A 25,351-nucleotide genomic window follows, 5' to 3' on the forward strand; every position below is an offset into this window, starting at 1 on the left:
AATCTCTAAATAAGATATTGATCTTGTTTTTTGCCTTAACAAGCTCACCTACGTCAACAAAACATTGCCTTCCAATCAATAAGCCAACACCTTATCTGCCACTGTTTTGACCGCAATCTTGCATTCCGTTTCTATATAAGTACAACTCATACATACTGCGTTTGTAACATAACTCGGTGTGAAAATTAAAAAGACTACATTTTTTGACACTACATAGTTTGACAAGCAATGTTTGAAGATTTTATCTGACCTGCACATGAGCATTGAACTTAAAAAAACACCATATTTGTCGATATGCACCTGGCTTCCTTGAAAAACGAAGATCGTATACACGGCCGACATAATACTGTAAAGCATTTGTTCCGCAAACTGTAAGTTGTACGACTTCACATTAATGTAAGAAAATTAGATCTGTTGGTATAAACTGCAACTAAAGCAAAAACCAGACGAGGCGTGAAAATGTAATCCAAAGTTGTTTTTCGTTAATGGACTGATTAGTAATCAAGTTGCAAAACAAATATTTATTTTGGTTCACTTGAGAAAACAAGAGCGGAAGTTATTTTATCTCCTTGTGACATCCGTTTGTATTTCTCCTCGTGCTTCAAATTGTATAAAGACTAAATTAAAGTGTCAGAGTTAATTGTTTTGGTTTTATTTTCAACAGGTTTGCGATTTTGAGTAAAAAACAGCGATAGTAAACACGATATTACACAGTGAGGTAAAAACAATTGCACAATACAGTGTGTCGTGGCAAACAGTCAAAGTTAAAGCTCTTTATCTGACTGCATGTCGGTTCAGAAAATGTGCTGCTTGTGGTAAAAGCAGTCCAGCGTTCGTGAATTTTCCTTGAACAAGCCGTAAAAGTGTTGTACAGGAAAACAACGCAGCGATATGGCGTTCCGATAGTTCTGACAAAGTTCTGTAAAAAAAGCGAAAAGTTAGAATTGAAAAGCTGAATTAAAATTAAGGTAATAAAAATAAACCATTTTAGTAAGTGATTTAAACTAGAAACGGTTTAGAAAAATCTTAAGCCTATCCAGACAGCTAGACCTGATTTTAGACTGTTATAGATGCAAATATAAAAAACTTTGATGGTTTCTTACCGATAAAGATATGACGTTTCCCTGACGAACCTTGATTGTTGGAACGAAAATGACGAATAAATGGCGGGAAGAAATAAAACGAACACTCTCTAGCGCCTTGCGTGGCGCTCGCGGCGAGCAGGTCACTCTGACTCATGCCCTTGTGATTTGTCCATATTTGGTCGAGTCGTGCTAAACAAGCAATAAAGACCGAAGCACCCACGATGTAAGCATGACCAGCAACGTGGTGCTGAACACAGAGGTGTGAGAAGGCGCCGCGTTCCCCTTGTTGTCTGATGTTTGGTCCAAACTCGATGCCAATACCACTGGAGAATTCTTTTCAGAAGATTTGATCAAGAGTGATTTGAGTTTTGGGACGAAAGTTTCGTCTCTGCTGGATTGGGTGTCCTTGGTGCTCGCAAGAAGTTTTTTGATGAACTCATAATCAGGGTTTGCAGTGGAAGTTGTCGGTTTGGGGGTTGTGGTAGTTGTAGTAGTGGTGGTAGTAGTCGTAGTAGTAGTGGTAGTAGTCGTTGTTGTTGTTTCTGCAGAAAGTAAGGAAAGACATGTTATTTTCTAGCTGTAGCAATTAATAATTCATAGCTGAATTCATAACAAGAGGCTTAAAGTGTCATCTGGTCAAACGCCAGCTTTTCAACAAGACGGTCGACCAGGTTGGCTAAATTACAGGTTATGAATTTTCGACTACATGGTATCAAACGAAGTGGCTATTTTTTATCTGGTGAAAGGTGCGAGTCGCTCGGGCGACGACATCTTATAATCAGCCTATGTTATACAGCGTATTAATAGCGCGGCAGCGCCCAAAACCAGATGTTTTTGTCTGAATTTTCGACGGAACGAGCCGCAACTGGTAATCTTCCAATCCAGAACACGCTTCACAAATTAGACATTGATTGCACGCAGTTGGGGTTTGGAGAAAGTGAACTTACCGTGACATCCAACCGAGATACGGAGTCTGGTCGATTGCTTGTGGCAGCCGCTCTGTTTGCCTCTTCTTCCGTTGCGTGGTATAGCTGTAAACGACATTATAATGTTATTTAATGGCACGGTGTGGGTTGAGTGAAGTAATTTTCATGCAATTACAAAATGACGATGAATCATAAGACTGTTGCCTCCAGCGCTTAGGCAAGCGTGATTATATTTGAAACAATGAATAATTTAACCAACCGTGTTGATTATGCGTGGGCTGAGACGAGACGACTTACCGACAAAGTAATATTCGGAGCAATACTGGAAACGAAATCCGAGAGGCGAGGGACTGATGGTCTGGAACTTGATGGTGAGCTTATTTTCACGTTCCGGTCGGTCGCAAGCGAAAATGAAGTTCTTGTGGCCTAAAGTAAAAAATGAAATTAAAACCAAATCGTCTAGAATCGACCACACATGTCAATTTTCCAATTTCAAATATATAACTTACCCCCAGTGTTGCATTGTTGGTAATTATCTTCGGTTACATTGTAAAGATCGAAGGTGGTCGGTTCTTTCGGTCCCGTAATACCCATCAAGCTTCGTTGAGGACAGAGGATGTCCATGAATTGACCCATCTTAACTTGCATGACGTAATCGTTCTTTTTTAGTCTGCAATTTAAAAGTGATTGTTACATACTAAATCAGAATGTTAAAACCCCGAAAGAAATAATAATGCTAGGTGGAAATTAGCGCGCTCCGATGTCGAGTTAAATTGGGCGGAAGGTGGTTGTTTGATGACGTTGCGATCTACGTCCTTAAATTATTCATTTAATTGCCGCAAATGACAAATGCGAAGTAGTAAATGGAGCGTCAGGCTAGATCTGCTCAATCGTTGCCACAGCCAGGAATAGGTTGTGCTCCTCTCGGGAAACAGAGGCACTGTTGTAATATAGCCTTCTTTAATTCCCATACGCCCAGTAACCTAATCGGTCGCTCAGCAAACTGTCGCGAGGAAACGGGGCTTCCCCACCAGCCAACAGTGGAAATGAGGCACAGTTTAAGTTCGATTTTCCATCCCGCATATTGGATAATTGTTCCCAGTTGACTTGGCATGATTGATTACTCATCCATCGACTGAATCACACCGCGGGGAACTTAGTTTTTGTCGCAGTTCGATCGTTACTTAACAATATCGCGATTTTGGGCGATAGCAACTCGACTTGCAATTTATAATGGTTTTGGATAAAGTCACTTAACATCACAAGACGCGGACTTAGCTGGGCCGTGCTCGCGGTACAACATTATCGCGAGTTGTTTGTACGGCGCAAAGCAACGTTGAATAGTGCAGAGTCAATATTTGGACTTACGGCATAGAAAGCTCTAACATATGACCCCACTACGAGGGACCTCAACTAAAGCAAACACGAGGACCGATGTGGGCGAGTAGGCCGTGCGAATCTACAACGAGCGGCGTTATCTTATTTACGTTGAGTCATAGCAAAAGTAACCGATAGCTAATAATACATCGGCAATTGGTTTCTGGTGGGCTGTAAGGTTGCAGCCGGCACGGTTTTGGTAAAACGGGGACAATGGGCGACGTGTGTCTGACGATCGAACCTGCAATCCACGACGGTCCTCCTTTACAAGTCGCTGCAAATTGGAACTTGTCTCTACAGACAAGTGCATTGTACGGGCGGCAGTTTCGAAGTCGGTCAGACGTGTGTTCGTAATCGGCCTTGGCACTTATTGTTGTCCCTTGTAATTATTTGGACAATGACTTCAGTGCACACGCCGCACAGGTTGCTTTGATTCGAGCTTGCAATTATAAATTCAGGTTTTAAAGAGCGGCCTCGTACCTGATGGACTTAATGCTTTGTTTTCTTACACGTTTTGTGTAAACCAGCGCATTGTCTCGGCTGCGAATCAAGCTTATTAACTCGGGTATTAAATTAACGAGTGTGTTTAACGAAACAAAGCCTATTAACTTCTTTCACGTTCTTGCGACCCGCAGCGAAACGAGCCCACCCAAAGCAAGCGACATTCAAGGCCGGACCTACGTCATTTCCCGGTCCTACGAGAAGTATCCCGTTGGCAGTACATACGTTATAGCCTGGGAACCGGAGGAGCGACAGAGTCGACAACAACACACGGTAGAGGAATTAAATTCATTCAATCTTGTTGCCCGGAAACCGGCCGATTTGTGGTTGATGAGAGAGTACCTCACGTGACACAACAGAACGTTGTAGTCGCGCCGTCTCCACCTACGACTTTCACGATATCCGTTTCTCTAACTTTAACTGCGTAGTAAAATCGTGGCGCTTTACCCCGTAAACTCCTTGCAGCGTTTAGGTCATGTCGATCTTAGCGAGCAAATTATTTAAGTATTGACGAGAGAAGCGGACGCACTTCGTCCTCAACATGATGTTTACCGTCACGATTTTCAGCGAGATTACGCAGCGTATCACGATTTCGGTCCGACATAGTTGTGCCGTCCAAACTGATTACAAGGTCGGGGCTATATACGCTGTAATGCTACGAGAGCAATATTACCCATTCGAATGCAAGTAAAGGGAGTATCGTTTTAAGCTTTGGATTTTAAATCGCCACGCTGTGCAGTCACTATATCCTCTTATGGACTACTGTATATGAATCAGTTCTCGGAGATTACAGAAATCCCACAAACCTCGGCCCACGATTTCGGTTCCAAAACAAGCAAAAAAATTTCACGAGGCTCAGATTACGTTTCGCATGGATAGAATTAGCGAGATAATTTACGTTGGTAAACATATCGGTTTTGAAAACTTACCCTGGCGTCATGACAGAATTCCAGTACAAGACGTGACGATCCACGGTTGCTTGCGAGTTAACGCAAATGAGACACAAAGTAAACAGGTAGTAGGTAAATTGAGAAGCCATTGTTCGTTTTAATATAAAACTATGCTTTCAATTTTATACTATTTTTAGGATCTGAAAATGAAACACATATTTAAAAAACTGAAATACTATAAGCCTTTACTTCTAAAAATCAAACTGGTTGACATTTATTCTTACTGACTTGTGGTATTATAAAAATACAAACGATTAGACGCTATCAACTTATTTAATCGAACTGCGTTGAATTCGGTCTCACGAAACTATAAGCTGCTTACTCTGCGAACCGAGATACACTGATTTGCGGTAGAGAGTCGACCGCTATAAAGCCATACAAATTACGGACTTCTTCTCTTTTTTTTCGGTCGCTGGTCGCTATCTCTCGTCTGACCAATCGAGAGTCCAGCTTATCATAATATTTATGCTCGCACTCGTCCCTTATCTGCTTATTAGCTTGGCGCCCACGATTTGCAGAGTATTGGTGATAACGGTATTGTGTCCGTGTGCAATATTGCAATTGCAGCGACGAAAGTTAAACATTGCTTACTGTACCCAAACCTGAACGATTTCAATACATTAAGTCCCAATACATCAATGTCAACGACTTTGGGCTCAAACAAACGGACTTGTCTGGCATTGGTTCTAGTGTATTAAATATGATAAATTACACCTTATAAGGAACACTTCTTATTGCTAATGTGGTAGCGTTCATGATCGCCTGACGTCAGAAATTAATCTTATTTCTGCAAACAAGCAGCTTCGAGCTACGATATAATTCGCAACCTATCAAGATGATTTATTACCGAAGCGATTTTGCCGAATCGTGAAGATTTCCACTCGGCAAACCGAGACAGTATTTGTCCAGCCATTGACTCAATTCTTGGTCAAATTGACTCACACTCAGCCACCAAACATGCTACGACAAGCTGTCACCATAACACAAAATATTAAATGGGCCGTCTGTTATAATACCTTGCCTACAATCCAGGTGCACTTGGTCGTTAGCGAAGTCGAGGACTTATTTGGAAGTGAAAGTTTAATTAAAACAAGAACGAATTCGGCGAAGTAAACTTTAAGCAAAGGATCAATTCATTCGAATAGTGGTCTCACTTAGACGCTTTTCTCGCTGAGCCTTCCTTCAATTCGTTTTGGATTCGTTACTTCCCGAACGCCAAATCACGGCCAAATTGATCTCAAACGGGAATTGTACACAACGGATGCGAGATACAAAGGAGGCCTCTGTGTTCAGCTTGTATTGATCCAGTATAACTACCCGGGGTTAACAATGGTCGATTTACGCAACTCTTTCTATTTCTATGATGGTACTTTTTCATATCCCGGTTTGTTTTGTTTTCGGTGACGACCTTCCAAGGAGCAAGACTTCAATTTCGTTGCGTATTGCGGCTCGGCAGAAACTTGGCCAATTATTATGCGAAAGCACAAGATAGATCTGTTTTCCGCTATGGATATTTAAACATTCAATTATTCAGCCTTTGGCGTGAGTTTTATTTTAATAAAGATTTCACGCTTATGATCATATTTTTAAATAATCAATAATTAAACGAAACTTTTGAAACTAGTTTTTTCTCCTTTATAGCGCCACGTACTGGTAAATTGTAGCGTAAACCATAATTTTTTGCCGAATCTAATTATTGGAAAACGGTTCAATATTATCGAGGTAACATATTTTGCATGCGCGAGTCAGATTCGAACCTTGTCGCCTTATCACCAATTAACTCACGACTGCAGTCAGTTGTCATAATAACACGTGATTCAGCTGGCGACGAAATTCGTTGCGTGCAAGTTATAAAAATAATGCACTGGCGTCTGTAATATATTTACACTTTGGCCTGCATTGGTTTTTCGTCTGTCTCATATTTTATGGATTTCGCATTCATTATAGAGAATTACCTTTTAGGCACCTAACGACGCATTAAAATAAGCAAACATTGCAAGTTCTCATTTTAAAAAGGTAAAAGTGATTTCGAAACATACCAATTACAACTATCCAAATCGAAGCTGTGCTTATTTGCAGCTATTAGTGTTTTGTTGATTCCCTGATATGATGTTTTTCGAAATGTCACATTGAAACTCGACCCGGCTTAACAGTTATAAAGGCCAACGAACGACCCTTTTGTTCCGGTGTATTCAAATTATTATAAAGATCTTTTATCGGCGACACGATCATTCACACTAACCGTGTTTATTACAGTTCTGAATACGGACCAGCAATGGTTGCCGTGAGAGCTAAACCGCAAAACGTCACTTGTCAAAGTGAAAGGTCGTAACAGTGTCCTGGTTTGAATTTGCATCGATTTTAGATGTTATGGTCGGGGAAGTGTGTATCGATGTCTAGAGTGGTCTGAGATGACATTTAAGCATAAAGGTAACTTTGCCAAACAGAGCGTTTTGTTTCTCACCTCTACATTTGCTTGCTCCCATTGTAAAATATACAATGGCGGTTTTCAGGGAATTGTGTTTATTCTACGAATTAGTTGCCCCCTTTCGTGGCCTTAATGGTGACAAATCAATTTTGGCAGCGGTGCTAAAAATTAACAACGCGGAAAACTATCTAAAAAATCTTTGCCTCCAAGATTGAACCCAATTACGCACAAGATCCCATACGGCGACGTGTGCAGTTCAATGGGCGCCGCCAAACACATTGAACAATAAATCGTAAAGTAGTTTACTGCTTATAGAAACAAAATGAAACCTTAATTCGTTGGCGTGTAACTGCAGTCACGCACTCGAAGAATTGCATGCGTCTCACGGGCGACACAAGATAGCGAATAGCTAGTATCTGGGCGACGTGGTAATTGCTGATAAAACTGCACGATAAGCGACAACGAAATTCGACCAAAATTGTTCGGAGATATGTAAGCCTGATAGGCTCGTGAGGTTTTAGGTGGTTGGATATTTTGTTTGCATATACGTCGGTCATGATATTTAATTTAGTGGCAATTAGGATCTAAGTTTTAACAGTTAAACAGGGTGTGCCTATCTAGCACAGCCTAAATAGGTCGAAATTGGTTAAATGTCTAACTCTTATGTATAGTCTAGGGTTAAATGTACGTACCTTTTTGTATATATGACCTAATTGTTTAAGCAATTACATCTGTGTACAATTCATTAATAAGAATAGATATACGTGCGTTTGGTTTCATTATAAATGCTGTTAAACTTTCGACTTGATTAAACTTCAACTGTTTTATACCAACTGATTCAAATAAATAAATTAGTGTACACAATAAATCAGGGCATACAAAATTATCTTATATGTTTTTGTAAACGCTTGATTTATAATTGTGCGGTACCATAGCGTCACTTAGCGACAATTACTTTAATTAAATGTTTCTTTCTTAAATGATGACAATCAAGCACTCTACCGCCAGCTAGCGGTCAATAAAACGAACACAATTATTTGTTTTCAGTTGATTGCAACAACCAATTTACATTGCACCAATACAAGTACGGCAACGCTAATGTGGATACAAACGTAATTTTTAAAAAATGCAACAGTGCTTGATTAAAAAAATTAAAAGCACTAAAATGTAAGAAGATACTAATGTTATAGTAGGGTGGGGTACGATGGGATACCGCTAGCACCTAAATCGCAAATTTCCTTACCTATTTTGGAGTCGTCAGACCACAGTTATATAATTTTGTAAATATTCTTTGTTTCATAAAAAATGGGACGAGAAATAATAATAAAAACTTGTCCCATCTTTCCCCACCGTAATATACTGGGTATTTCATAAGTCTCTAATTTAAAAGTCGCTTAAGAATAAAACATTCGTTCATTTCTGCATTTTCATTTATAAAGGGAATACAAATTTCATTTCACCACAGGTCGCTTAGTAACAACCTTTCAAGCTTAACCAGTCCGCGGGTTGACCCAGAGTATGTTTGTTGCACATAACTGGGTCAAGATTCAACCGACCAGCCTCCGATGAGAGGAAGTTCAAAAACTCGTCTGCCGAATTGTCATCTGCGCATGTCGACCACATAATTTCGCGAAACTCCTGCATCGAAAATGACGTCACGTCGATCCGATGACCGCGAAAATGAACGTATTTTCGTGACCGGCTGGTGGCGCGCCTGCTCCTCGGACGCGAAGTTTTTGATTTCGTCACTCGAGGAGTACCAGAGTCGGAGGAGCAGCTTGGGGTACCGGGATCAGAATTATCCTCTGTTGTCACGCTGCTAGGAGTGGGTGAAGGGGTTCGAGGCTGCTGGGGGGTACATGGTAGTTGCCGCGGTTGTAAGGGAAATGTTTGGTCAGATGCAGGATTTTCACTTTGGGTATTTTGGTATGATGTAGAGCACGGGACATTCTGCAGAGTAGTCACATGTTTTGGTATATCGTCACCCCGTGTCACGGAACTTAAAGTATTGTTCAAGTTTTGTTGAGTCGAAATTATCAGATACGGTTGACTGCGTGTTGAGGGTTGAGCGTCGTTTGGTGTTTTCTGTTGTGTTTTGTTTTGGTCCACCACCAAATAAGGAAACGTACATTTTGCGACAGTTACGTTTGTCTCATCAAATCGATTTGTTGTCGTGCTCTGTTGGCTTTCTATGGTTCCGGTGGTTGTAATGCTTGTTGGCGGTTTGTTTTCTTGTCTATAGTTCACTTTATTACAGCTCGACGAAGACCGAACCGCGTCAGTTGTAAACAACGCACTGTCCGGTTTTACTTGCCCAGTGACGTCACAGTCAGTCGCGTGTTCGTCATTGCGGGGATTTTCCTCCTCGCAAATAGGAGAAAGTAACTGCCACGGTTTTCGTGGACTCCTTTTGCTATGGTGGTAGCGTTGGCCGTGCGATACTGGCGGTGGGTAATTATGGGGTTTGTGTGTGCTAACCCACGGTTGGTTGGAAATGGGAAGATTGAAACCGTGTTTATCCCGGTTGGTTCCGACTGCATCTGCATTTGGTTCTAATTTCAATTGGTTCTCACAACGACCACAAAGTCCATTGGACTGTTTCGATTGATCAAGATGTGATTCGACCTGCTGCAGTCTCCTGGTTAAACTCCACACATCACGATCTAAATTTGAAATCTCTCGACCCCTTTTGATTATCTCACGGTCCCTCGACAACAGCCCTCTCTGTGAGTCAGCAAGTCGTGCTTTGTAGGTCCGAAGTTCGGAGTTCGACTTTCTTAGCGATGTTTCAAGATGGCGAACCTTTAAACTCAGTTCCTTGTTCAGCTCGATTTTTTCTGCTAGTTTCTTGTCTCTTTGCACGAGGGCTTTGGCAAACACACGAAGCTGTGCTGCCAGATTCGAACAGAGTTTGTTCTTTTTTGACATGCTTGTCTTTATACGATCAAGCTTCGTTGCGGCCGTGTGAGTCGCACATGATATTTCAACGACTAAGTGTGAGTTCTTTTCGCTTAAGGGCATCATCGGCGAATCTGCGTGGCATAAAAGTTGTAGTTAATATTTAACATGCGTAGCCTCGCTTATATACAATTTCTACAACTGGTACGCTTTCCGTAATTTCCACTACAATATAACCTATGGCAAAACACAAAAGTAAACTTACCAAACACATTGGCCCCCATTGTATCGGATTTATGACGCCGTAGTTCACCTTTTAACGCTTGCACTTCATCCAAGGCAGAACCAAGCGCACTCCGACAGTTTTTCATGTATCTGGTTTGTTCTTTCATATCATCAAGTCGCTTGGCTAGCGATGGCTTATTCACAGCAGTGGCAAACCTTTGTTGAAGCATTTTGACGCACCGGTCGATCAACGTGAGCTACAGCTACCGCGGTCAGCTTATACATTTGTGCTACTGCTTGCCTGGTGGACATAATTATTAAGTATTGATTAGAACCAACGAAAAAAGAACTGTACCGCTGTAACTGTACTCCTGGGCTTAAAACCGCAGTACAACGAACTGCAAACGAAAAAGGTACGCAGCTGCCCTTATTCTCACGTGCCAGGTACGAACACCTTGTACACTGTGCTACTTACACCTCGCTGTACTGCAGTAACAACAAAGCTACTTCAACTGTCGTTAAATAAGCAACAGCAGTCGCTATCTGTTCTTACCAAATATACAGTTAATATTCGCTGAGTAAAGATACTACGCTGTACCGCTACTCGCCACTCTATCCTTATAGTAAACAGTACAATGCCACTTCCTTTAGCATATGGTCGAGCAGGCACACACACACGCGAATAAATTAAACGACAACTGATATCCGGTGCTATAGCAGTAGCAGCACAGGACAATGCCAAACAAAAGCAATCGTTATGAACCGCTATGCGCATGGCATTGTAGGGTACTCAGCGAATCGTCTACGACTAAACCAAGAGACTTCTAAAATCTAAATACAGATTCGGCTGTTATATTGGTATTTGGAATTCTCTCACGCGCTACAATTGGAAAAATCTTACGCAACATGACTGTGCGCCTATTAACAATAATACAACACGAATAAAATTTTCAAGAGTTGCCCTGCAGTGCGAAACAGTTACGACTTTAATTACGAAGGGTAATGTCTACGCCCTGAGCAGAATCGCAATTAAATATGACTCACGCCTATGACGCAAGTAGTAATTTTGAATCCAATGGCGTGTCGTGCACAGTTGGGAATAAAGCACGCTGAGTCCAACATTTGAAGCCAATACACATTAACAACATACCCACTTTAAACGGACAGTTCACTGACTTTTGTTTCTTTTAAATCCAGCTTACAACGAAACTGGTAAATATTTAATCAAGCGTTCGTCTGTATTTGAAAAGATATATTTTCCACAAGTTAATTATTAACCAAGCAGATAGAAAGTCAAGTCTATTTTTATATCACCCACTAACTATGTACGGTACATAGAAAGTTATTATGTTTATTTTAACGTAAGAGCAAAATTAATATATTAAATTTTATGTCAAAAAAATAATTGGGAATAAAAAGTAATATACATTCTTATTAGAGCACCCAACTGGGTTTTGCCTACTAAAGAGGTTTTATACTTGGCAACAACAAAAAAAACGCTGAAAAAAAAGAAACAATGTTGATCCAGCTTTCTAATACACCAGTTTTCAATTTTGATATCCTTTCATCTGCCGACTGAAGAAGTAAGAACAGTGAAAAAAAAAGAACGTCAATTATTGCACTTTACCTAAAATAAGATGTTCGCAGCGAAAAAAATAAACATTTCATTCCTCACCTACTACTCTAGGATAGAGTAGAGTGTGGGAAGATGGGGCACCTTCAGCACAATATACTGTGTTTTAAACAATTACCAACAGTCTATTGGAGTCGCAATGATGCGATTTTATAATTTTTAAATGTTCTTTGTTTACTACCAAATAAGGAGTAAAGACTGAAAAGGTGCCCCATATTCCCCAACCTACTAATAACTAAAAAAATAAATCTAATAACTCTTTGATACAGGGTTAAAATCTTCAATATGATTGCGGCCAGATAACTGCTACTCTTGTAATGTTAATTCTGTGGTGTTGGTTTGTGCATCTACATCATCGTGGGTGTCTGTTTGTTCTTTATCATTTGCAACAACAGTCTCAACTGTTTCACTTCTTGTTGGAGGTTTGTTACCAAGTTTTGAATCTGCTTTGAATAAAACAAAAGTGTGCATGCCTGTTAAGGTGTACAATCAAAATCTATGTATAAAAAAACAAAGTACAGACATATGGTGGTGTCGTAAATAAATCAATACGAACCCAAATATTGATCATCCAACTCAACCATAGGCGCAGATGCTGAATCCATTGAAATAGCATCGAGCGACACGGCATCCAGAGAAACAACATCCTGAGCAATTTCTGTGTCTTCGGACTCCTCTCCATCGCCCTCGAATCCAACATGGACTCCACATTGCTCCTGAGGAAGATCACTGGATGAAATGACGAGGCTCCCCACCCTCCTGTGACCTCGCTTCGGACTTGCGGATGCGGGACTCCCTGTTCCACGGTTCCCGATCTCGTTTCCAGAGGTGAGAGACACCTCATCCTCCACCTCGGAGCTGCTGCCAGATGTTCGGATCGAAATGGGAAGTCCCAGACTACCCACTCTAAGGGTGGGGTTGGTGTCAGTAACCCGACTTGCTGCGTGCCCCGGTCTTTTAAACAAGGGGTGAACACGAGCTGTTGGGGTTCGAGATAAATCTCGTTGTAAAACCCCAATACCAGGTCTCTGGGAATCCCCTCTTAAGACTTGAGGGTCAGCAAAGGCACGGAATTGGTTGCGTGGTTTTTGATAACCTAAAAATATGAAGCTGTTTTCAATTGACAATATGGTTTAAAACTATTGCAACAACCACTAGTAGCAAAACACAACATTTCAAAAAGAGTGTTAAACTTACAAAATCTTTTAAAAGTAGCATTATATTAACAAATTTATTTTAAGCCATGGAACATTCAAAGTATCAACCTGAATTCATGAGATAACTGGAAGAAAATGGATCATCATGCTGTGGTAGACCCAGCAAGACAGCGATACGACCAGTTTTCAAATGCCGCGCTCTCATTCTGCCTTTGGTGAGCCTCTGCTTGGCTGCCATGCATCTGAGTATTGTGTGAGAAGAAAAATAACTGAACTGAAATTATTCTAAATAAGCAGACAGACTACACATTCAATTCATGAGCATGTGGGGTTTAATTGTGTTCAGATTTTGACAAGGATACCCTGGCCCATATACACATGTATGTTGCTTAACCATTGTTACAAGGCTCGATATAGGTTCATTATGCATTTTAAAATTAATAAAAGTAAAGAAATTATGTGTGTTACATTAACAGACACAATATGCGTCGTGGTGTAGTGGTTGTGGGCGTATGTGTCCTTGGGCAAGACACTTAACGGCAATTGCTCCAACCCAGTGGTCACTAATGGGTGGTCCAAGTTATCAGCCATACATAAAAAAAAGAAAAAAACAAAAAAAAATAATTACCCACGAAGTAAAAAAAATACATGGTAACTCGTAAGCTGGCACGAAGTGTTAACCCGTGTGATAACGACTGTCGTTTTCCGGCCACGCGAGGATAAAGTAAGTTACATTCATTCATACATTCATTCATTCATTCATATGCATGCAACATACTGATTCTATAGTTTAGCATGTAAGTAGAACAAACAGCATGGCAAGATTTAACCCCATTAGCACAAAAAAAGTGGGGTGGTATAATCACACCACATGTATAGTAAGCATATTTACCAATTATACCTTATATGGTCATCGAAAATAAAGTTCGCAGCAAGTATGGGAACTCGTCGTAATCCCGATGGTTTATGGATTATCACATGAAGTGTACGACTATCATCGGTATCACTTGAAACCTCCACATCCTAACATATATAAATTAGTTAAGTACATCAATAAAAATGATCTTAAACAAGCATGTTTATATTGAAAATAGGGATACAGTAGGATGGGGGAATATGGGACATCTTTGGTACATAATTTCCAAATATCCTAGTGTCCCGTCTTCCCCCTCCCTATCATATATATATATATTAAAACTCTATCAACACACCAACCAACCTGTAAGAAGCCAGCAAACTTGACAACCCCCCACCCCAACCTTTTACTATCAGGTTCAACAAGGATGAGTTGATAAAGTTCAACAACGAGAAATCGTCGCTGTTTTGATTCTTTGCTCGACACCGTGCATGCGATCAAATCACTGTTGTCTGAAATTTTAAAAAAGGTTACTCAAAATTTATTATTTTTAACAGATTTTTTTATTTTAAAATCAAGCGGTTTAAATGAATGAATGTTACTTGCTTTATCATCGGCTGGCCAGAAAACGTCAGTCGTTATAACACGGGTGTTAATACACCTCGTTGCCAGCTTACGAGTTACCCTGTATGCAAATTTGTAGGTGATTTTTTTATGTATGGCTAATTTGGACAACCCATTAGTGACCACTGGGTTAAAGCAATTTTCGTAAGTGTATTGCCCAAGGACACATACACCCACAGACCACAACGATGGTAGCGACAAATCTTTAACCCATTACCTCTGGGTTGGAAGCAGGCGCTATAAACACTTTGCCACGGTGCTGGGAGTTTAATGGAAGCTTTTGTTTATTACTTTTTCACACAAGTTATACGTTCAATTTTTCCACACTTGTCTACTGGCAAACTTTTTCATATAGCAGCATAAAAATCACAAGCTTTTTCCTAGATTTTGTTTATATAACTTACTTAGGTCTAGTTTATCATTGGTTTGAATGCAGTCTTGCTCTCTTGTTAATGGAAGCTGGGTTTCACTTTCCTTGCACAGAAACAATGACAGATCCCGTAATGTAAAGAAGATTCCAATCAACTAGAAAATAACAAAAACCTTAAATAAATATAACAAAGATTCTGTTTACTTAAATGCTTTGCCCCCCTAAATTGTTTACCCATAAAATGTAACTATTTTTTGTGTAATACTGTTGGTAACTGTAGTTAGTGTGGAAAATTTATATTTTTAGTAGCCATATTTAATGTAGTAGTTTTAGTAAAGTAACTACAACAAATAGGTTCGATTTTAGTATATTTAATAGCTGCATGCTAAACTATAAAATCTGTTCAACCTCTTTGCACCTTTATCGCTGTTAACATGTGGGCGTATGTGTCCTTAAGCAAGACACCTAACGACAATTGTTCCTACCCAGTGGTCACTAATGGGTTGTTCAAATTATCAACCATAGATAAAATCATAAAAAAAGCAAAAAAAAATAATTACCCAAAAACTAACATACTTGGTAACTCGTAAGCTGGCACAGGTGTATTAACACTAGCGTTATAACAATTGTTGTTTTCCGACCACGCGAGGATAAAGTAAGTTACATTCATTTATACTAATAGTTGATAAAAGTGTCATGTATGTAGGTCTACACACTTCATTATCATTTCACTTACCTGTCTGGCTTGTTCAGTTGGACCACAAGGTAAACGTTTAGAGAATTCAATCCCAGTAAGTGGGGTAACGGTGGGAGGCAACAATAACGAGGAATCCATCATCAAATATTCAACATTAAGTGGCTTGCTCTGTCAAATGCATCTTTCTTTACAATGTTTGTTTTCTACTTAAAATTCCTACATAGCTTTTATATTTTCTCTTGTGTATAGATAGACTAACACACTGTATACTGTGGGTGAATGGGATTAATTTACCATGAACGAAAAAAATTTATGTTTTATGCTATAAGTTATTAATTGGGCCTATTTGTAGAAAGACAACAGTATATAGCACTCATGTTATGGAAAAGTAGAATGTTGTTTAGTTTCAGTCCAAACAAGAAATTATAACATATATTGAACACAATTGTCTTTTTTAAAGTTATTTTAAGAATTCCTATATTTTTAAAACAATTGATAACATCATCAGTGATGACGGAAAAAAACATTTTGCAAATATGGTGGAGGAAATGTTGAAAATACGAATCTCACCTGCAACAGTCGATATTCATCTTCAAAAATATCTAAAAACATTTCTTCTTCCTGAGGTAACGGAAAACAATTTGATTTAATTCATGTTATTATGAATTTATTGAACAGATAACATCATGTTGTAGGTTAAACATGAAACATAAACAAAAACAGGCAAAGTTTAATTTTTCGTCAGAAATAAGTGGGTGATTGTAAAATTATTTGTTTCATATAAAATTGATTGGTATTTTATCCTAAATTTTCAAATTATTTTAGTACTAATAAAATGAGAGCATTGTTTTTTAAGTTTAAACCAATATCTTACCTTAAGAAACTTTTGTAGATTTTGCATTCCTTCTGCCCTGCATCTCTGTAATAATGAACTGGTGTAAATAATTAACAGAATTAAAAAAAACGAAACACTTTGTAAACAAATACATGTGATTTAACACAGTTCAAAAAAAACACTACACGTTTAAATCAGGTATAATCAAAAGCTTAATAAATGTACATAGACATATGGCTTACCTAAAAACAGGTACGTTAAAAAATACAATAAAATGTACGGAGGCTTACAAATGTAATAATGGAGTTACATAGGCTTACCTCCACAGAAGCAAGATGCTCATCGAGTAAAACACACTGGTTGTCACGAACACCGACTTTCTTAAGCAGTATTGAGGTTAAACGCAAAGTAGCGAGTCTTACTTTATTCTCTGGTGAATGTAAAATTAAACTGGTCATATGAGGATAAAATATTAAAATAATATGATACAGATAGGTAAAAAAAGCAAAATTTATTGGGGATTTTTTAATACTGCTGTGGGTAAAGAAAGCTTGGATCTGAAAACTTGCCCAAAAAATATGAATGGTACTTAATGTGATGGATAAAAAAATTAAATACAATGGATTTGCCATAGGCAACACCAACAGTATTATATAGTAGGGTGGGGGAAGATGTGACACTTTTTCATTCTATTTTCTCGTCACATTTGGTAATAAACAGAGAACATTCGAAGAATTATAAAATCGTATTCTTACTCTCATAGACCATTGTTAATTGTTTAAAACACGGTTTGGAAAATTTGGATATTCTGTGGTAAAGGTGTTACCCCACAGTACTATACAAGTACCAATTCTACTATAATAAACAAAGTGAAATTTTTCACTATTATTAAAACGAAAAAATAAAACAATTATAATACCAGGTTTGACAGATTTACTGACGATACGAAGCAAGCGTTCAATGAGCCAATGACAATAAGACTCGCAACCTTCGTCCTCACCAACCAAACCTAACTCAACTATCTTCTTTAACTCTGTGCTGATACCTAAGTTAAATAGATTATGTAAAATATATTGTTCGTAAAATATATATAGTGTATACTGTATAGTCACCTGTTTCTGAGAACATCAAGCAGCAAAAAAAAAAAAAAACGTCGTTAGTTTTCGTATCGTTAACAGAAAAAAAGTGGCTGTACACGGTATTCTGATTTTGTCAGTTTTGTCAGTTTAATCCAGATTTCGCTGCCGCATGCGGAACTCGGAAATGGGTTTGCATACGAGTTTGCAAGCAAATTCGCATGCTGGATACTGTGTACAGCCACCTTAATAAGTGAAGTATAAGAATATTAATTTTCAGAATGTTGGTATTGTTTGGAGGAGGGAGGGGGACATATATTGCAGACATCAAGGCTATGCTGTTGTGATATAGTTCACTTGTAAACATTAAAAATTAGATGCACGCACAATACAACAAGTTAGTAATAGTAAGGTACTGAGTCAACCTAATAACCTATTCTGTTGGAATTGAAATTTTATGTCGTTTTCATTACATGCAGTTGATATGGTTCATAATTGTATGGAATATGTAAGGACATGTTTACTACATGGTTTTGGTTTATAGTTATAAGACCTACCTTTGTTATGTAGAATAGCATACAAGAAGCAGAGGGCAAACAGAGCACTGTAATCATTTCCTGTGCAATTCAGTGCACTGTAGATTGTGTCCAGAAAGGGCCTGGTTTTAATTGTGTGTTAGAATCTGTACTAATAAATGTTAAACAAATAGAAAGTGTAATTAACCTGTCTGCAGGCGTGGTTGAACTTTTAGGACTGGAATCTATGAATGAGTTGTTTAACTGCACGTCCGGTTTATCTGAAAGAAATAATAGTACTTGAAAAATTGATATTACTGTGTTTAAACAACAACATAATGTTTAAAGGGTTTTATTATAGCGTGGTGATAGCGATACCCCTTTGTTATAGTTTAATAACCTATTGGTTGCCATGCAACAGTACAAGAGTGATTGGTCGTCAATTAAGGCTTGCCTAATTTAACAATAATATATTCCCAAGAATAATGTGTGTGTAAAATGTTAAAAAGAGAAAAAGGTTTAACAACCTTATTGTGGAGCAATAAGGAACACCCAAAGTATGCTATTGTTTCTAATTATACAAGCTAATAAAATACATTGCATTCTAGAAAACAACCATAAAACATCATACTCTCAAACCTTAGAAAATTGCCAAAAAATACAATATGTTTGGATTTACGGAATATATATACCAGTAAAAAACAGATAGAATATTATTAAACTGTAACATAAAGTGTATTTTGGAATTCTAAGTTCTCTTTAAAATAGGGGTGTTTACCTTTGTCAACCAAGCCACTCGCTGCACCTTTAGGCAGAACGTCAAGTGAAGTGATTGCTTCCACCTCAGCACTGCTTCTCTCATCATCTGAATCTAAATATTTCATTCCACATGTATTTTCAACATAATGTAGTTTGATTTTTCAGAAACTAGCATGCAATATAATACACAGCTGGAAATGCTATTGTCATTATTTATGTATGAGTGTGGTATATTATCAGATAACCAAGGGATTTCTAAGAGAGAAAGAATAATATATATGGCTGGATAATTCTGCTTTGAAATTGCACTGTAAGTCATACATACTGCTGTATAAACAAGAGAGAATTATTTGTATAATAAAGTGCTTTGAATAAATTCCATCTAAAACCTACAGTAACCATTATCACTTGTATGCTAAATGCTTTATTCTAACACTGAATATTTGAAGGATATTATGTGTTTATCGTAAGTTAAATTTGAAAGTCATGTGTTCATTTAGACTCAAATATATTTAGTCTTGCAATATTAAATACAGGATTGGAACGTACCTATGTTTCGGTAGTTTGGTCTTCTCTTATGTTTTTTGCCTTTTTTGGTTGATGAAAGCAACTTTTCCAAACTCTCAGGTTGTTGAAGTATGTCTGCTTGTTCTACAGGCTAAAAAAGGATGTACAGCAATGGATAGGTTTTTAATTGTTGGCACAGACAACAACAATATGTTAGTGGTATGCATGTGCCAATATTGCCAATACCTTGTTAAAAGGTTGCCCTTTTTAGCACTTTTACAAAATTACAAAAGTGGGTCAATGCTTGATTAGTTTTACTAACAAAATTTTGTACACAAGAAAAATCTTAAACCAGAGCTTTTTAAACTCTTTGCCAAGAAACTGTAACTAATGAACTAAGAAAATCTCTATATTTTGAGTAAAACTGTTGTATAAATTAATTATTCTTTTTCAATTGGTGCAAAACATTATGTGCCTACTAAGAGGTTTTTATATGGCATAAAAAATAGCAGTACAAGGAAAACATACCGTCCCTTCCCCATTTATTGACAAGGAATCCAAGTTTCGGTTAAAAATAACTTCAGCAAGTTGATGCACAAGAGGTTTGTGGTGAAGAATAAGGAACACCTGACAAAGTGTTAATCACCAAAGTTATATAGTTGTCATATATTGTTTATATTGTTTTTGTATTTATGGGCTGAGTGCTAATGAATCACAGCTCTTTTTTACTTCCAAGCCGAGTCAGTAGTAATTTACAAATTTTTTAAAATTTAATTTTCAACATTTAGTAAAACATCAAATAAATTAAATTATGCTAATATGTTGGGATGTTTTTACCTGGGAAAGGAGAAACAAGGCAACCACTGAACTGACAAATGGGCAATCCTGAAAATAAAATCCAGTTTAGTATTTTGAATTAAGTTACATAAGACTTGAAGAGTCAAGCTGTTATGATTAATACACCATAATATGATGAATGTGAATGAATGAATGTAACTTACTTTATCCTCGCATGGCCGGAAAACGACAGTCGATATCAAACGGGTTTAACACCTCGTGCCAGCTTAGGAGTTACCATGTATGTTACTTTGTAGGTGATTATTTTTTTTGGATTTTTTTCATTTTTTTATGTATGGCTGATAATTTGGACAACCTATTAGTGGCCATTGGGTTGGAGTAATTGTTGTTAAGTGTCTTGCCCAAGGACACATACGCCCACAATGGTAGCAGCGACGAGCCTTGAACCCACCTAATGGTTACAGGCAGGCGCGCTAACCACTGCGCCACGGCGCCCGACAATGATAATATACTATAGTAAACAACAGTTTAGAATTGTAAGTACTATTCATTTCCTATTATTCATAGATGACAAAGTATAACGATATCAAGAAAACCTTTTATCAGAATCCTCTTATGTTTATCTGTACCAGGAGGTAATTATTTATGTTTTTACAAAGTTTGTAGACTTTTGAACCATTAAACGTTTTCAACATCAGACTACAAGTTATATTCTAAAATATTGCTTTCAGAATAAAAAAAACACCGTATATTCTAAAATACTGCTTCCAGAACAAAAAAAACAAGTTATATTTTAAAACAGTGCTTCCAAAATAAAAAAACACAAGTTATATATATTAAATATATAATAAATAATTCGACAACACTGACCGTATCATCACCAGGTGCACCATCAGCAAGAGAACGAACGTAAAGTGGAAGAAAAAGTCGTTGTAGCAGATGATGTATGAGAACTTCATTGAGAAGTTCATTTTCCAGTGTAACGATATCATTGAGGTAATGCATGTGGTCGAGGTGCTCAGCTACCAGGTCACGGAGCCTGTCACGATGCTGGTGGCTATATCATGAATAAATAAAAATCAGCTACCCGCCACCAGTAACTTACTACCTCCAATGTTAACTTAGTGTTACGATAGAAATAGAATGATTTGAACAATTGTTTGTCAGCAAAATTGATATCAACATGACTAATGCAAACAAACAGGAGCAACTGATGCAAACACTGGCGTAAAGTTACGGGGTTGCAGGGTTGCCTGGCAACCCTTTGATTTTCTCAATACTAATAATGCGTAAAGAATTATGTTCGACCAAACGAAGACGCCATTATTACTGCGAACAAACTTCGTTTACGTTCGTTAAAATATGTCAATACCGATGCGTCATTCACGACACAAATGCATTCAACTGGTATACGTTTTAGGCAGTTTATTTCAGCGATATTTCGTTCTGGAAACCTACTATTTCCGACGGACGGGTCTTCGTTTGTAAGATAACCACACTCGTGCGGGCTTGACGAAAGGCGCATGCGACATAGCTACTGTGACGTCACTCGCCAGGCAATCGGATTCGACCGTTTCTCATTACACGGACTCGCCGAACGCGCGTAATTTTAATTTGTCTCATCCCTACGTAATTCTGAATATGTTTACGTTTGTATGAGCTTTTACAAAGCACATATTTAAAGGGTTGCAAACCGAAAACAAAGGGTTGCAAACCGTTTTTTTTTTCGCGCCTACCGGCGCGAGGACTTCCTTTTTTTCTGGTTTTTGCAACCCTAACGTTTAGTAAAACTTTACGCCTATGGATGCAAATGTTACAGTTACAGTTATGGTATAGAGAACTGCAATGTTATGTCGTAATAAACAACATAATTTGAATATAAGAACTGTTAAATTTTTGTGAACCTTTGAAAACGGCAGCTACTGCTCCACAAATGCACAGAGCAATTACAAACACAAAACTTGCAGAGCAAACAACAAACAATAACTTAGAATAACAATCATGTGAACTATCTAGTGCATGAGAGTACTTAGTGCATGAAAACGTGAAGAGAATAACTTGTGTTTGTTTACTTTGTAAATAGTGCAAGCCGTACCTAATCTAATGTCAACATAGCTTGAACTTTGATTACTTTCAGCTACAATGAAATTAAAATCACAATTTATTTAGAAAAATAAAATTACAAATGTATTCTATAAACTAAACACTGAAGTATCACTACCAAGTATATAAAAAAACGCAAAATTTATGAACTTTAGTACGGCCTAATATTTGCACCACCAAATAGCTCCTAACTTCACAATGTCATGATGCAATATTTCAACAAGGTTCAAATTTGTTAACTCACATGACAAGGTGACACTTGTATTGACTTACTTTGCGTTGTTACGCACACAGTTGTCAACTTCCCTCACATGTTCCGCGATGAACCATACAAGGTTGGAGAAGTAGGGGGCCGCAGTTTTATCACGAATGAAACGAAGCATTGCACCATCATTTACTGTGTAACATTACAGTTGTTAGCTTTTAAACATTTCTCTTGATAAGTTAATGCCACTTTTTAATCAAGTTATTGTTAAAGTAAAATGAGTTGAATATTTTTTTTTCTAAGCAAAACACATTTGCATGCTTAGAATCTTAGATGTGAAATTCTGAAATATCAGTTGAATCCATTAACTGGTACAGTTAGTTCTATTACAGCATAAAGTTACAAGTTGCATGTAACACGTTTGTTCTGAAATTTCAAAGAAAGAAACAACACTATTCTATTCTTACCTTTATAAACATTGAGTGTTAATGTTCGAACTGCAATTCTGACCATTGATTCTGGGTGGTTGAAGAACTTGATCGCTTCAGTGTATAATGCAAAGTCATCCGTATGCTGATGAGAACAACGATTACGAGAGATGTAGAAGAAAAAAAATATTTTGTGATAAAAAGAGTAAAGATTTATTTTACAGACTGTAATAAATATGATATTTTTATAAAAAGATAAATGATTTATAAAGACGAATTTAACACCAATAAACATATTGATCTGTCATTTGTTTTACTTAGTTTAAGCTTTTTACTAATGAAAAAAGAAGTAATGTCGCTGAATATTGTTTTATAATTTAAATTGCTTTGTAAGCGCAGCCTACTAAAGTATAACATGTGCATTGGAGTTTAAAAACACGGTAAAAGCTGAAAATTAAAAAAAAAATCAGATATCATACGTAGCATGTGTACCTCATTGTAAAAGAAATGTATGGTGTGTTCATTGAGTCTAAGGGACAAAGTTTTCAAGAATGAAATGTAATAAGCCATAACTTCTTCATCGGAGAAGTCAAATTTATGACAAATCACTTCATTGATGTGATTATTTGACAGCAAGTAATCTGCAACAATAAGATCCTGTGTAAAAATGCCTAAAAATACTTCATTTTCTTTTTTTAAGGGTATTTATTTATTTCCCTTTTAACTTACGATCTTGACAATTAAGACCTGTTCAGATTTACAGTCATTCAACTATTGCAGAATGCTTACAGTGACCTTTTTTAGAAAATGTATTTAAGTAAATTTAAGATAAAAGATCCAAACATGTATAATGTATATATATTAGACTTGATTCTTTTAAAATGTGAATATTTAGTTTATATTATACAATCAAACATTGCCTTTAAATGTAACATGCATATAGAACTACTTACACAAAGAAGTTTCATGCTGAAGATTTTCAAAAAGTATATTTAGGGTTTGAAGTAGTTGCACACACACATAGTTGCCAGAATTTTGCTCCAGAATGTTCAGAAAAAACAGGAACATGTTCTTTTCTAAGTAAAACCTGTGAAAATTGTATATAAAACTATAGGATTTAAAATAACCAATGCACATTATGTAAACTGACCAGGATAATAAAATATAGCATAGCTTTAATTACTACAAATCTGAATGATCAATATCAATAATATATAATTTATATATATATTGTTTTGTAAAGAGAATAAATATTAAGTAGCTAGTAAAACAAATATATATTAAAAAGAGCACAACTTTGGACTTTTGTTAACACTTACGAATGCATGAGCAGTAAAATTTTGTACTGAAGAAATATAAATAGCCTACAGAAGTTCTTTACATAATGTAGAGACAGAGACAGAGACAAATAGTTCAAGATGTACAACCACAGCATTATGGTATAAACGTTGCTTACTCAAATACTGAACTATCATTTTGATCTCCCCAGATCAGGATTTCTGCCATCGATCGAAGAGCTTCAACAATTAAAGATTTGTTACTTTCTGTTACAGTCTGATTTTTGGTCAAAACATGATGAAGGTATCTGAAATTTATTAAAATAATAATTTAAACAGGCTTATAAAAATTTGTGCTTTTTTTAATTAGCACAATTTAATTATGTTAACCTGACAGTGTGACGTGTCTTAATATTCGACTATTTAACAAAAATATTTCGATTTTCGACCACAGATAAGCACCATAGACAGTGCCACGATTAACCAACTATTTAGATAGGTTCATGATTATTAGACTAAGACTATACAGGTACTGTAAGAGCATCATACATAATACATGATTTAATACCAGGACCAAACATCAATAACCAACAGACAATACTACAATATCTCTTTACAAACACCAATACACATTTAAAACATTGGAACCAGTGAAAAGTTCTTTGGTACATTACAGATTAGGCTGGTGGAAAGTGTTAGAGGTTGGTAGTTTTATGGGTTAGTTAGGTGCGTTTAAAAGGTTAACAATTATTCAAAAAATGCTTAAATAAAAAATGCATTTAAAAGATTAAAATAAATATTCAGAAAATTAACAAAAAACAGATGCGTACTTGAGATGTTCCAAAGAATGCGGATTTTTGGGTGGCTTTGGTCCTCCGAGCCAACCACGACGTTGAAGCATCTTTATTACTTGTATCCAATACGTTTAGTAAGTTTTAGTCACACAATTTTGTCATAAGGGTGTATAACAACTGCGACGCAATATCCTCTCTACAAATAAACAGTACCTGTGATACATCATTTTAAACACGCGATACCATACACATATAATAAAAAAGAAATCTAATGCAACACACATTATTCTCTAGTCATAGGCTCATAATGAAGTTCTGTAAATGCAC

At 37.2% G+C, this 25,351-nt stretch overlaps 3 protein-coding genes across 4 annotated transcripts; all 3 read right to left on the reverse strand.

The window, feature by feature from the left end:
- Window positions 1-636: 636 nt before the first annotated feature.
- On the reverse strand, window positions 637-5,168 carry LOC149738557 (ephrin-A5-like). Its single transcript, XM_089874166.1, has 6 exons — window positions 4,819-5,168; window positions 2,521-2,681; window positions 2,309-2,437; window positions 2,033-2,116; window positions 1,104-1,627; window positions 637-919 (listed from the first exon to the last, which is right to left on the reverse strand). Exons 1-5 carry the CDS (start codon window positions 4,926-4,928, stop codon window positions 1,275-1,277), a joined length of 837 nt encoding a protein of 278 aa, XP_089730292.1. The 5' UTR covers window positions 4,929-5,168; the 3' UTR covers window positions 637-919; window positions 1,104-1,274.
- Window positions 5,169-8,300: 3,132 nt separating this feature from the next.
- LOC149738558 (uncharacterized) lies at window positions 8,301-11,466 on the reverse strand. Its single transcript, XM_089874139.1, has 2 exons — window positions 10,431-11,466; window positions 8,301-10,299 (listed from the first exon to the last, which is right to left on the reverse strand). Exons 1-2 carry the CDS (start codon window positions 10,618-10,620, stop codon window positions 8,738-8,740), a joined length of 1,752 nt encoding a protein of 583 aa, XP_089730265.1. The 5' UTR covers window positions 10,621-11,466; the 3' UTR covers window positions 8,301-8,737.
- A 143-nt stretch (window positions 11,467-11,609) lies between these two features.
- On the reverse strand, window positions 11,610-25,255 carry LOC149738559 (protein CLEC16A-like). Of its 2 annotated transcripts, none has more exons than XM_089874120.1 (24): window positions 25,061-25,255; window positions 24,410-24,538; window positions 23,907-24,040; window positions 23,446-23,594; window positions 22,993-23,098; window positions 22,594-22,717; window positions 21,088-21,274; window positions 20,257-20,304; window positions 19,948-20,046; window positions 19,462-19,570; window positions 18,932-19,024; window positions 18,362-18,434; window positions 18,196-18,296; window positions 17,482-17,607; window positions 16,883-16,992; window positions 16,602-16,646; window positions 16,298-16,348; window positions 15,767-15,895; window positions 15,065-15,185; window positions 14,400-14,548; window positions 14,082-14,203; window positions 13,289-13,422; window positions 12,580-13,119; window positions 11,610-12,469 (listed from the first exon to the last, which is right to left on the reverse strand). In XM_089874120.1, exons 1-24 carry the CDS (start codon window positions 25,129-25,131, stop codon window positions 12,330-12,332), a joined length of 3,090 nt encoding a protein of 1,029 aa, XP_089730246.1. In that variant the 5' UTR covers window positions 25,132-25,255; the 3' UTR covers window positions 11,610-12,329. The 2 variants fall into 2 exon arrangements, with proteins under 2 accessions (XP_089730246.1, XP_089730247.1); XM_089874121.1 differs by having other exon boundaries at window positions 11,610-12,466; window positions 25,061-25,254.
- Between the last annotated feature and the right edge of the window lie 96 nt (window positions 25,256-25,351).

Source organism: Ciona robusta, chromosome 3, assembly GCF_009617815.1.
Source record: "Ciona robusta chromosome 3, ASM961781v2".
Lineage (NCBI taxonomy): Eukaryota > Metazoa > Chordata > Ascidiacea > Phlebobranchia > Cionidae > Ciona > Ciona robusta.

Excerpts from the sequence above, each read along its gene's own strand:
- LOC149738557 (XM_089874166.1), bottom strand. The coding sequence starts at position 4,928 with ATGGCTTCTCAATTTACCTACTACCTGTTTACTTTGTGTCTCATTTGC. Across the intron at positions 2,438-2,520 it reads CCAACAATGCAACACTGGGG|GCCACAAGAACTTCATTTTC; the intron begins GTAAGTTATATA and ends TTTTTACTTTAG. Across the intron at positions 2,117-2,308 it reads CTCCGAATATTACTTTGTCG|CTATACCACGCAACGGAAGA; the intron begins GTAAGTCGTCTC and ends TGTCGTTTACAG.
- LOC149738558 (XM_089874139.1), bottom strand. The coding sequence starts at position 10,620 with ATGCTTCAACAAAGGTTTGCCACTGCTGTGAATAAGCCATCGCTAGCC. Across the intron at positions 10,300-10,430 it reads AATGGGGGCCAATGTGTTTG|ATTCGCCGATGATGCCCTTA; the intron begins GTAAGTTTACTT and ends TATGCCACGCAG.
- LOC149738559 (XM_089874120.1), bottom strand. The coding sequence starts at position 25,131 with ATGCTTCAACGTCGTGGTTGGCTCGGAGGACCAAAGCCACCCAAAAAT. Across the intron at positions 22,718-22,992 it reads AACACTCAATGTTTATAAAG|TAAATGATGGTGCAATGCTT; the intron begins GTAAGAATAGAA and ends AATGTTACACAG. Across the intron at positions 12,470-12,579 it reads GTTGGATGATCAATATTTGG|CAGATTCAAAACTTGGTAAC; the intron begins GTTCGTATTGAT and ends TTTTATTCAAAG.